General features: G+C 39.5%; 1 protein-coding gene across 1 annotated transcript in view; it reads right to left on the bottom strand.

Annotated features, from left to right (window-relative positions):
* The window catches only part of DPYS (dihydropyrimidinase), a gene marked incomplete at its 3' end in the record, with an annotated part of 58,667 nt that overhangs the window by 35,101 nt on the left and 9,847 nt on the right, over nucleotides 1–13,719 (bottom strand). The window contains exons 5-6 of the mRNA XM_021718610.1: nucleotides 2,087–2,243; nucleotides 913–1,054 (exon numbers count right to left, since the gene is read on the bottom strand). Of these exons, the coding sequence (XP_021574285.1) occupies nucleotides 913–1,054; nucleotides 2,087–2,243 (299 nt within the window). The remainder of the gene's footprint in view (nucleotides 1–912; nucleotides 1,055–2,086; nucleotides 2,244–13,719) is intronic.

Below are 13,719 nucleotides of genomic sequence, written 5' to 3'. Positions count from 1 at the left end.
TGCAAACCTCCAAATAAAATATGAGCCTCCAGATAGAATGATAGCAATGAAGACAGAACTAAGGAGGCCTTTTGGAAATAAAATGGTCAAGACTTGGTGAATTATTCATTACAGTTAGAAGTGGGTGGTACGTGGAAAGGGAAAGTCATGACAGAGGCTCCTGAAATAGGAGGCATGATTAATGAGTCACCTGAGAAAGGATTCCTGGCAGACTGGTGAGAAGGGCATGACAACAGGGACCTCAGGTCTAACCAGGCAAATCTCCCCTGCTGACCTTTACAACTACATGTGCCAACTGGCTGGACGGGTTAAGACACAGACATTTAGTCATTTGATGCTTCTCCATCCTCAGGAAGAAATATTTCAGTCATGGGAAATTTTTAAATCTTTTTTTCTTGACTTTGAATCTTACTTATGTGACGTCATACACCATTTTTAAAAACATGGTATCCAAGAGTTCTTTAGAAAGGGACGTCAACAAAGATTTCAAGGAAACAAGATTGAACACATAAATGTCCTTCATGTATTTTCTATCATTTCAAGTATTTTTACCAGTGACACTTTAGGCACTGGAATTCAAGAGCATGAGAAATCAGGTAACTGAAGGGCTATATCATTTCAGAGACTTCAAGATTAACCCTCTTTGCACCCAATCTTAATTTATCCCCTAATGTCTCTGCAAAATGGTGCACTGCATAAACTGAACTACGCAGAGAAGAAAATTATGTCTTTTCTGATACTCTTCTAAAGGGGTGGATGGTGGTAGTGGTGTGATGTTGCCTTACTAGTCTCTACCCTAGTAAAAACAATCAAAAAGCTTCTCTATGAAAGTTTGTGCCACTCTGCTCCCAAGATGGGCAAGATCCTGACTGAAGAACTAGGCAAAACAAGACTGAATCCTGTGAAGCCTACCACGCCTTTTTCCCATATTACTGACATCCGGTCTTCAACACCATTCACCCCGTTGGGAATCTTAGTAAAATCATCCTTCCCGAGAGCTTTCTGGCAGGTGTTGAAAGTACAGTTGTCAGTCCCTGTTGTGGTTAGATCATCACTGTGAAAGGAAACAACATGTGAGCGATGAGGGTAAGCAGACAGAACACGTTAGGAGGAAACCACCATAACCTTTCCTAATTGCCTGACCATTCTCAATGGAAAGTCAGAAAAATGCAGTGGAGAATGAGTAGCTTTTCAAAGTCCATAGGTCCTCCCTCTCTTGTCTTCATTCCAGGAAGTACTTTGAGAAAACACGCTTACAAGAAGTGTGATGCAGGATCATGAGTTGGAAAACCTGGGTTCTGGGCTTAGCTCTTACCACTTACTGGCTCTGTGATTATGAGTTTGTCTGAGACTCGGTTTCTCATCTAGAAATGGAGAGTTATATGTACTTGATGACGGTACCTTAAGGATCATGTAAGCAAAAATTCCTTGTGAGCAGAGGACTCCACAAAGTCAACACAATGGTAAATCATGTGCCTGGAAGACACATGGCCACACTGGGCTGAACTGAGGGTGAGATTGGCTGCGGATGTTGATGTCAGCAGGGACAGGAATCCTGCCTTGACTTGTGAATAATCTCGGGGATGTTGAGTCACGAGGGAGGAAAGAAGTTGAAAGTTACAATCTTTTGTGAAATATCACTTGAATCTGAGTATCTATGAATAGGTAGTGTTAGAATGTCTATGAAGGGTGAAATTCTCAAGAAAAATAACTCTCCCAGAAAGTAATAGAGTTACCTACACAACAATCTGGTTCCTGGGTTATATCAGCATAGAAAAAAATTCAAGAATATGCTGTTAAAGATAAAGATCATGGACAGCCAGCCCTGGCTCTGTGTAACACGAGATTGAAAAAATCAGGAGAGTAAAATTTCAGTAAAAATAATCTGATTTCTCTGTCTAGGAGAGGCTTTGACAAAATGTAATTAACACATAATTAAGTCAATGTTTTTTGCTCTGCAGGTGAGGGCGTGTACAGGGCTTTTGAGGTCAAGTAAAAGAGAATACTAGGAGGTCACTGGACAATACAGATGGTAGGACAAGCTCTCCTCCACCTGAAACTACTGCCCAGCTGTCTGCAAAATTACTTAGCCAATAGATTCATGAGGAAGTCAGGCGTTGAAGGGTCTGGTCGCAGGGGCGGACCCATGACATGGTGGGCCGCATGGTGCCATTCTTTATTCCAGTAGTGAGTTCCATCTGTACCGAGACTGGCTGCTATGGGTTCTCCATAGACCACATTCCCTGGAAAGTTCAAAAGAAGCATTCAGCACCTTAATCTTGTCTTGAGGACCATCTAACAAACACATAAACGTTAGTCTTCTCTGCCCTAGCAGAGGGTAATAACTGTAGTTGAGCAGAACCCCAAACTATAATTTATTTTAATAGACAAGATTTACAAATTCATGATGACCATAAATATGAATGAATAATAAATTTATGTAGTTGTAAGCCATTCATGTTTTAGATCATTGGTACTACAGCATAACCTAGAGAAAGCTAGCTGATACATGTGCCATTCTGATGGAACCTTCTCCAAAACCCTACCAGGTAAATGCTGTTATTATCTCCATTAAAGGATGAGGACAAAGCTATGAGGCAAGAACTTCTCTAAGTTACAATACATACAATCCATATGGAGTAGAGAAGGTAGGATATGAACCTAGGCATTTTGACCAGAATGGTTCTAACTTTTATGCTATAGTATTCTGATGACAGATAATTATTAATATAATAGGTCATATGGATCAGTATTTGCATCAGTATATCTTTGATGCAAATAGACTAATAATCTTTTATCGCCTTTAGAAAGAAAACTTCCACTGGGTGCGGTGGCTCAAGCCTGTAATCCTAGTACTTTGGGAGACCAAGATGAAAGGATTGCCTGAGTCCAGGGGTTCAAGACCAGCCTGGGCAACTTGATGAGAGCTCATCTCTACAATAAATCAAAAAATTAGCCGGGCATGGTGGCGCACACCTGTAGTTCCAGCTACTTGGAAGACTGAGGCAGAAGGATCCCCTGAACCCAGCAGGTCAAGGCTGCAGTGGCCATGAACATGCTACTGTACTGCACTCCAGCCTGGGTGTCAGAGTGAGATTTCAACTCCAAAAAAAAAAAAGAAAGAAAGAAAGAAAGAAAATCTGCTAAAAAAAACTTATATTAAATAAAAGAACACTCAGATAAGAAAATCACAAGCAGAAATGCATATTTTAAAAAATCATGCAAATGAGTTTTTCAAAAAACAGCATACAATGTTAGAAAAGTTAATAGTGTATAGTGAATTTGCATTTAAAATCAGAATCCAATCTCTGATTAGCATTTGTCAGAATAATAGGTTTGCTGGCATCAACCTGATCATATTCAAGCAATCATAAAAGAGTGCACAGTAAAGAGATGCTTGCATACCAAATTAGTTCACTCTGGTTAATCAGATGTCAAATTTTAGTTAAAATCCTGATACACAACTGAGATTAACTGATTTCCTCAGAGAGTACTGACAGTGGATGGCCACCAGCTGCCTGAGTCATATTCAATTAGAATGTGACACCCTTTTATTTCACAGATCATTTTCCCCCCAGACTACCCTAGGAACTTGAAAAACCATGAGAGCAAGAAAAAAGTCACTTCTTGAGTAACCAAGTATCAAACTGTGGTCAATAAAAGTTCTGCCCCAGGGACTTATCCACCACTAAAATCTTTACTCCCATGAAGCACAGGTATTAGATGATCCTGTTTTCTTCCTGATTCTTGCTGCCCTATTCCCAGACAGAAAGAAATACCATTAACATCTCTTTCTAAATCTAGAGGCAACAATCTAAATCTAGAAGCAACAACCATTTTCAGTGAGTGAAGAGGTGATATGTATCTACTGGAGAGAAAGGAAGATGGACCCAATATTTTATTCGCAAATATGAAAGGCCCTTTCTGTCCCAAACTTCTTACAGACGCTTGGACAACGAAAACTCAGAGACTTGATCTGCAACCACTTTACAAGTTGCCAACTCAGGATTTTCACCGTGTGCTTTATCATAGAGGAAAGATCTTTATCACATGTTCTATCCAATCACTTGAACCATCAAGGTGATATGGGAATACGGTTCCAAAAGTTCTACAATTTTAAAAGCTCTCAGGAAAAATTAAAAGTGTCAGCATTTACCGGGAGTCTGCCAGGACTGTTTTGAAACCAGATGACAGGTAATTTCCTTGGAAGGGCTTAGCGTCTTTAAAATGTGACAGGCTACTTTTTTGGCATATAAAAGCTCTTCGTTAACCAGGTTATTGTCATTGTTCCCCCCATTAAGCATCCATAAATATGCCTTTAAAACTTTAAAATAAAAAAGTAAAAATTCCTAACTACATCTTCTTTCCATTTCACAGTGGTTCTAAGACATTTTCAAAAGAATAAAGGACATACAAGAACTAAACAGAGGAAGGAAAACAAGGGGCCTGGATAACCTATAAGTTGGATAATCAAGCTGGATAATTCACCATAATTGTGGGTTCTGTTAGATTGGGGCTAAAAATAAAGTAACAATAAAAATAGCTAACATATGCCTAGCACTCTATAGTTTGCAAAGCTCTCACATACAATCTCATTGGACCTTCACAGCAGCCCTCTTACTGGTTTGACAGATGAAGAAGCTGATGCTCAATAAGACTCATGAGTTTGTCAAAGATACACTAGTAGTAGGTGGCACGGCCAGAATTAGCATTCTAGTATTGTAATATTCTATCTTTTACACTATGTTACCATTTCTTGGTAAAAAGCATGTATTTCTAAATGTTTAAGTCAACCACAGGCTATTCGTGGATGTGGCTGAGCAATTTTCCAATTTCTCTTGCTAGTTTCATTGACTACATCTAGCAAGTTGACACTGAAAAGTGCTGTATTTGTCCTCAGTCTGGTCCTTCCATGATTACAACTGCAACCAGACGGTCCCAACAACTCTTGGAGATAAGTACATCTTCATCATTAATCTCTTCCCACTGTCTTAGCAAGTTTCACATAGGTTGTACCTTGTCTACCTGTAGATGTTCTCTCCTCCTTTCTCCAACCTTTAACTCAAAAAAAAAAAAAAAAAAAAAAAAAAAAGACTGTTCTTATGTATGATGCAACCTCCCACTGGAGGTTTGCTCTCTGAGAGATTCAAAAGATGTCCAAATAATGAAGTATGTCAAACCAATCCAAACTCCTCCCAACCAGACAACTGTTTAGTAGATGAAGGTGACAGGGTGTATGTTAACACGTTGTCTGATTCTGCGAGTAGCCCTTTACTGAGTCATGAGATCTGTCAGAGAAGGTCAAAAGATGCCAAGATGCTCATAGGAATCCAGGAGCAAAAGCAACGGCTACCAAATAGAAAGCCAAGCACATTTATAGAAATAAATTTTCCTAGCTAAACGGATAGAGTGAAAACTTCCTGAACTCTATTTTTATTAAAATGTTACATTTACAAAGGAAGAACATAATTGAGAGGGAATATATATAGAAGCTGCATAGTAGAATGGATTATACAGATTTATGGTCAAATCCTGACTTTGCTATGTTTTAGCTGGTGACATTATGCAAGATGAGTCATTGCTCTTAGTCTCAGTTTTCCTCATCTATGAGATGGGATCACAATGTCCCTGTAATGCGGCAATTTTGTGAGGTCAAATTAATTGATATATATGAAAGTACCTAGCATCCTTCTGGGACCCTGGAATTACTTCATGTCATAGGCCGAATTGTGTACACTGCCAAAATTTACATGTTAAAGTCTTAAACCCCAGCACTTGAGAATGTAATTTTGTCTTTGGAAGTAGTATCTTTCTAGAGGTAGTGAAGTTAAAGTAAAGTCATTAGGGTGGGCCTTAATTCAATAAGTTCTTATAGGAAGAAGACATGTGGACACAGACACATACAGAGGGAAGATAATGGTAAGACACAGGAAGCCCAGGACTATCAACAAATCACAGAGAGAAGCCTAGAACACATCCTTCCTCCACAGTCCTCAGAAAGAACTGACCCTGCTGACACCTTGATTTTAGACTTCTAAACTCCAAAACTGTGAGAAAATAAGTATCTGTTGTGTAAGCCACTCAGGCTGTGGCATTTGTTACAGCAGCCCTAGCAAACTAACTCCATAAATGTTGGTATTCTTTTTTTTTGGTGATCCCTCTGCCTCAGCCTTCCAAGTAGCTGTAACTATAGACACACGCCACCATGCCCGGGTGTGTGTGTGTGTGTGTGTGTGTGTGTGTGTGTGTGTGTGTGACTTATTGTAGAGACAAGTCTCACCAAGTTACCCATGCTGCTCTTGAACCCCTGGGTTCAGGCAATCCTCTTGCCTCAGCTTCTCAAAGTGCTGGGATTACAGGTTGAGCCACCATGCCCGGTGATGTTGTTCTTAAAGCCACACAATTCTAGTTTTGAAAATGTGTTTTTAAAAGGACCAGTTTTCAACTGATTTGCAATTGAATAGAACATAAATTATCTTGTTCTAAATGTAAAGTACAATGGGGTTGAAAGGGTGAAATCCAAAATGGAATGATTTTATGAAATAATCTTAACTAAAGTGCAGCCATTTTGACACTGCTTTGTTTTGTGATGTTCTCTTAGCAAACCTAAACTGCCCTCTAATCAAGGACAGAACTGGTTTCTCAGAGGTAGCTATTGATAATTGTTTCACAACCCCCTCCCCAGCTTGTTTTGTTTTAATTAATTTTCTATTCCAAATATTTGCCTCCAGCCATAAGAAACCAAGTTAACCTAATCAGCCCTTCTTGACCTTCATGACACAAACAGATTCCATCACCTTGGCAACAGTTACATGACCAACCCATCTGCCTGCCATCTTTCACCTGATGTCAAGACCTGTGATTCCAGTGCTTATATGTCCCTTTTGATTAAGTGAAACAGACCACCACCTAATCACCTTACCAAACCTGTCCCCATCAAAGAGAAAATGTAAAAGGCATTCAACCTCAAACAGCAGTGGCCACTGCTTTTGTTAAACTCTGGTCGGGCCATGTGGTTCTTTGAGCTATGGTCACGATGTTTTCCTAAGTTTTGGCCCCCTCCTCTACCCTGGGGAGGTGAATCTCCTCTCTCTCTCTCTCTCTCTTTCTCTCTTTCAATAAACTATACTTTCCCCTCTAATTTCTGTGCAATTCTTTGCATCTTTCGCCTGGCACCAGACCTCACATCCCCTTTTTGGTCTGAACTAACAGGGGTGTTCAGATATTCATGTGCAAGAAAGAAAAAAGAAAGCCTGAGACTCAAATTCACCTCCACCCAGCTACACATTCATCCTTCCACAGCACCGGTTCCTGAGTATCGGTTTACTCTATGTGTGTAGACTCTTGTTCAGCACTAACAAGCAATGCTCAACATGACTGCTTGGAGAGAGGGTAGCCACATTTGGACCTTTCTCCTCATCTTTTAAACAGAAGAGGACTATTTGGAGGACAGACTTTAAACAAAATGGAAAATAGGAAATCCATAACCTCGCTATAAGTCTTTCTATTTTACAACAATATGCCTAGAAAGCAAAGCTTTCTACTGTAAGGAAAACCAGAACCAAACTAAACCAAATCCAACAAACAACAATCAAATAAACAAACAAAATATTACCACAATGTAGCCCAGTTTACTGTGAGCTACTTAAGACCTAAAATTGTCTTAACTGTCCTTGCAAATCGAACACCTAGAGCATAGTACATAGCATATGTTTGGAATCCAATTACTTTCTTGTTTATGAAAAACATAAAGCAAACCGGGCTCTGTGACTCAGCCTGTAATCCCGCGCCTTTGGGAGGCTGAGGTGAGTGAATTGCCCAGTTCGAGACCCGCCTGGGCAACTTGGCGAGACCGCATCTCTACAATAAATCAAAATGAGCCGGGTGTGGTAGCGCACGCCTGTAGTTCCAGCTACTCGGAAGGCTGAGGCGGAAGGATCACCGGAGCCCAGCAGGTCGAGGCTGCGGTGGCCGGGAGCGGCCACTGCACTCCAGTCTGGGCGACAGAGTGAGACTCCAACTCCAACTCCAAAAAAAAAAAAAACATAAAGCATTTTATTAATAAGTTCAAATGACAATCACATGTCCTAAAGACAGGAACATGAATATACAATGGAATTAAACTTTATTAAGACAAATTAAAACAGGTTTAACTGGAAACTAAAAGTGAAAATAAATAAAAATGCATTGAGGATTTCAATCATAAAAGGGACAGAAATTATAATAGACACATATGATCAAGTTAAGATGCTGAGGGAAATCACTACCATTCTAAACAAAGCACCACAAAGGTAGTGAGTTCATGAGCATGAAAGTTTTATTGCCAAGTTTGGCAGCAAAATGAACAATATATTTTCTAAAAGACCATTAATAATCCCACATGCCAATACTGTGGCAGAAAAAGAACATGTATAAAACCAAAGGGCCAAGAGTAGGCCCACACCTCTAATCCAAGCACTTTGGGAGGCTGAGATGGGAGAATGGCTTGAAACCAGGAGTTGGAGACCATCCTGGACAATACAGCAAGATCTCAAGTCTACCAAAATAAAAATAAAAAAATTAGCCGGGCATGGTGGCACACAGCTATAGTCACAGCTACTTGGGAGGTTGAGGTGGAAGGGCTACCCTGATCCCAGGATTTCGAGGCTGCGATAAGTTGTGATCATGCCAGTGTACTCCAGTCTGGGTGACACGTGAGATTCTGGCTCAAAAATAAATAAATAAATAAATAACCCACAACCAAAGCTACTCAAACCAACATAAAAAAAAAAAAATCACCGAAGCCAATGATACACTGACACATGTACTCTTTGGACAAAGACTAGACTATGACTGGTGATAGGGGGCGGGGGCTGGGTCAACTGGAATGTCTACATGAGATGTGATGACAGCTGGTTGTCCACCTTTATACTTGCACTGTGGAAAAAAAGTAATGCTTTGGGGACAAACTTCAGATTTCCTTGCCTCAGTTTTGCAAAAGTGGCCTCTCACAAGAAGGGTGGGTCGTAACCAACCTAGTTCTAGTTCTAGTTACTTAACATAGAAAGACTTAAGTGTATAAAGGACTTTCCTTGCAAACTGCCAAAGGCATCTTGGCTTTGCATGGCTTGAACCTGAAAGTTTTGTACTTTTTCCTGCAACCTGTTTTTGCTCTTTATTGCAGATGCTGAATGCTAAAATAAGGTATCAAAGTATGAGCAAAAGGAAATCTCAGGCTTTGAATGAAGGTGGTTGGACTCACATCCAGTCCCTGCCTCTTCCTTCCCAGTCCACATCAACATCCTGGTGAAGATGTACAAAAGGAAGAGATTCTGTAGCCGCACTGATGATGAAAGAGGAGCCAGGGCTGACCAGAGGTTTTGGTAGATTTGAGAGAGATGGAATGGCAACAATTAATAAAGGGAAGTTAGTAGGAGTTACAGCTGGAACCGGAGGAGTAAAGGGAATCATAAAGAGCTCTCTTCCTGGGGCAGGAAGGGCAGGAAATGGGAGGAGAGAGGAAGATCTAGGTCCTTCAGCATCACCCTCACCTCTGCCTCGGCAACAAGTCTTCTTAAGATAATGTTGAAGCTACATGGCGAAGCCTCCAGGTGACCATGCCCCACTTACATTCACACAGCTCCTTCAGGAACTAGACCTGCACAGCAGAAAAGAAATTCATGCCAGCCCCCACACTGACCAACTGAACTGTCCAGTGGTACATATCAGACAGTCAAGGATTGCCAGACATTTGAAGAAAACAACAGCACAAGAAAAAAAGGACCAGGATTTTTAAAGTTTGAAAAATTGACTCAGAAAGAAACAGGGATAACCCAGGAAACAGAATAGAATAAAATAATAATTTAAAAAAACTTTATTAGTATTCTGGGTCAGGTGCAGTGGCTCACACCTGTGATCCCAGAACTTTGGGAGGCTGTGGTGGGAGGATTGTTTGAGCCCAGGTGTTCGAAACCAACCTAGGCAACATAGAAAGATTTCATCTCTACCAAAAATCAAAAAATTAGCCTGGCATGGTGGTGTGTGCCTGTAGTACCAGTTACTCAGGAGGCTGAGGTGGAAGGATCACCTGAGCCTAGGAGATTGAGGCTGCACTGAGCCATGATCACACAACTGCACTCCAGCCTGGGCAACAAAATAAGACCCTGACTCAAAACAAAACAAAACAAACTTTATTAGTATTCTTAAAGAGATCACAAAGACAGTAAAGCCATTAAAGGAAAATCATAAAAAAGAATAAGCAACTACGGGGAAAATAGCACTCAGGGAACAAGAAACTTTTCTTAGAAATAAAAATACGCTTACCAAAACAAAAGTGTATTAAAAGACAGAAAAAGGAAACAAAAGCATTTCCTAAAATGTAGAGCAAAAATTCAAAAAAAATTTGTTTAAAGATTAAAATAGCTTAAAGGACATGGAAGATTATAATGAAGGAGTTTCAGGGAAAGAAAATAGAGAAAGTAAATATGGAGTAAAAAAACCAAAGACAAATGTTAGAATCTAGCTCAGTTCTCAGATTGAAACAGGCCTCTGAAAATGTAGATGAGTTTTTAAAAGACCTACAGCTAAATACAATCTTAATGAAATTTCTGGACTTCTAAAATAAAGAGGAAATATAAAAACCTTACAGATGATGAAAAGTTTGTAATGAAGTGACAATAATTACCTTGGCATTTGCCTATTTACCAGTAACACTGGATGCCAGGAGAAATGGAAACTGTACCTTCATAAATCAAGAAGAAAATAATTCTGGAGCTGGAATTCCATGCCCACTTAAATTACCAAACAAGCCTGAGAACGAGGAATCAGAAAATTTACCCTTTTACATACTTTTCCCTAAAAGAATTACCTTTAAATCTTCAAGGTAATTCAAGATAAAGGGAGATATAGGAATTAAGAATCAGTATATCCAACTCAGGATAATTTAGAATGACATCTCTACAATAAGTCAAGCAAGCTACTACCAAAAATGAAACAGAGAGTCAGAGATTCTCCTCCCAAAAAGCACCTGCAAGAAGAGCCGATTCTATTCAAAAAAAAGTATGATGAAGAAGCGAGAAGCTCTTCATGATATGGTAAAGAACTCAACCCTTGTGGAAAGTAGTGTGGTGATCTCTCAAGTAACTAAAAATTGAGCTTCCATGTGATCCAGTAATCCCTCTTCTGGGAATATACCCAGAGGACCATAAATTGCTCTACCAAATAGACACTTATACACATATGTTCACTGCAGCACTATTCATAATAGCAAAAACATGGAACCAACCCAGATGCCTATCCAAAGGGGACTGAATTTTTAAAATGTGGTACATATACACGATGGAATATTATGCAGTCATAAAGAAGAACAAAATCATGGCCTTTGCAGCCCTGTGGATGAGGCCGGAGACCATCATACTAAGTGAACTACCAAAGAAACAAAGAACTGAATGCTGCATGTTTTCACTCATAAGTGGACCCTGATCACTGGTCACATTAACACAAGGGTGGGATCAACAGATGCTGGACACTGCTAGGGGACGGGGGGGAGGCACATGGCAACACACTGGGTACCTGGTCCATTGTCAGGAGGAGAGAGGGCCAGCTAGAAACCCAAACTTCATCTGCATGCAACTTATGTAGTAAATCCTCACTTGTACCCCATAACTCTAAAATAAATTTTTTTTAATTGTAAAAATAAAAATTAAAAAACAAGGCATACATTTCTTTTTTAACCTATTTTTAAAAGAGCTAATTGAAAAAATTCCAGGAAAAACAAGAAACTTTATAAGACAATAAAGATCTAAATATGTAGCAAACTAAAATAAGGCATGCTTTTGAGCCTCATTGGAGTGAAGAAAAGAAAACTCATTTGACCTTGACACCTGGAAATTGCTTCTCCAAGAGTTAATTTGAATAGTATAATTTGCACTCCAAGTTAGTGCTACAAATTTCTCTGAAGTTCTCTTTTCACTAATTGTTTCTGCAGAGAAGAGTATTTCCATAGTCCTACATTGCGACAGTTTTAAATTTGAGACTTATCCTATAGACAAAGCATGAGAAGACCTAGTCATAGTTACAGCGCCAACCAGAAATGCTGTAAACTCCGTCCACATGAAGATAACCACACAGCTGACAGTTGGCGGGAGGAGGCAGGGAGGGGCATTTAGGACCTCCAAGTTCCTTCAACTTAGTAGAGAAGAGAAACCACTAAAAGTAACAACCTAGACACATAACATCAAATATATCATTTGCAGTGACAATTATTACTGACGAGACTCAGGATGGGAAGTTAAGTTTACATGACCTAAACTATATATTTTTCATAGTTGGGAGTTGAATGATACTGACAAAAATTATAAATCACTACTTACAAACATATGATTTAGAATTTTGGAGGTAACCACCATAAACTAAAGATAGATATGGTTAAAAATCGCTGACTCCTGAGGATAAGCTGAGAAAGATAGTAGATGTTTACTTTCCATTTAATACTTTATCATTTCCATTCCTGGCATGTGTTAGTTCATTTAATAATAATAAAAATAGCAAAATGATGACAAGGTCTTAAATAACATTTTAAAAGATAATGCCAGAAAACCAAAACCAATTAAAATTTGAAAGACCAATTAAATGTAAACTTGATATGCAGCTTTCCCTAACTCTGGATTAATTTGTCCTTGAACAAAGAAGAATAACAGAAAAAAACCCTGGACTTTGGGGTCAAACTGATTTGGACTGGAATTCCAGGTTTAGCTCATACTAATAAAGTGATCTTGGGCTTAATTCACAAATCTTTCCCAAGCCTCAATTTCATCAGTCACAAAACAGTGATCAAATTGAGTGTGAAGCATTATTATGACAATTTAAAAAATACAATGTATACGAAAACACATTGATAAAATAATATGCAATAAAACCTGAAATGATATGGAATGTATTAAAATACTGCTACGTGCCAGGCACACATTAAACACCCAACAAATGATGTTAGTTGTTATCGTCATTGTCTTACTCTTCTGGGTACACGGCTGGCAACTGAGCAATCAAATCAAGTTTAATAGCACTGTATTCCTAGGCTGCCACAATAGAGCCAATCAATAACTGCATATCCTTTGTGCCTCCTGGTGCAGTGATTCTTAGACTTTCATATGCATATGAGTCACCTGGGGTTCTAGTTATCAGTGCACACTGATTCAGTGGGTCTGGAAGGGGTCCAGGCCCTGAGTTTCTAAGGCGCTCCCTCCCAGGCAACATGGATGCCACATTCTAGGGACCACACTGCGAGAAGCAAGGCCCTGGAGGTCAGAATAGGCTGGCAACGGTATTTGCAGATGAAAAACTTTCATATTGTACATCTGTAAGTCCAAATTATTTCTTATTTAAGATAACAATGAATCGATCTATCTTGCTCTTTTATGTTCAGAAATGATGCTAGACAAAAAATGAGCACAGACAGGGTCGATGAATCTTCTGTAAAAGGTCAGTGTAGTCCACAAGCTCTTGTCCCTCTGTCCTCCCCAGGGATCTGTCCTTGTGAAACCAAGAATTTCCATTTCAGTTTTTGCGAAATGGTTTTAAGCCTTATTCTCTCTTAGCCTACACTTTAAAGATTTCTTTTTCTTTCTAGTCTAATTGTGTGCTTCCTTGAGAAATTCCAGAGGCTATTCCAGAGGCTGCCTTTGGAACAACAGAGTGTGGAGACCCCAAGACAGAATTCTCCATTGTTTAGAGATGGCCTGA

The sequence above is a fragment of the Carlito syrichta genome, unplaced genomic scaffold, assembly GCF_000164805.1.
Source record: "Carlito syrichta isolate Samal-C Ts95f unplaced genomic scaffold, Tarsius_syrichta-2.0.1 Scaffold313052, whole genome shotgun sequence".
NCBI lineage: Eukaryota > Metazoa > Chordata > Mammalia > Primates > Tarsiidae > Carlito > Carlito syrichta.
This window is presented reverse-complemented; position numbering and strand designations above follow the sequence as displayed.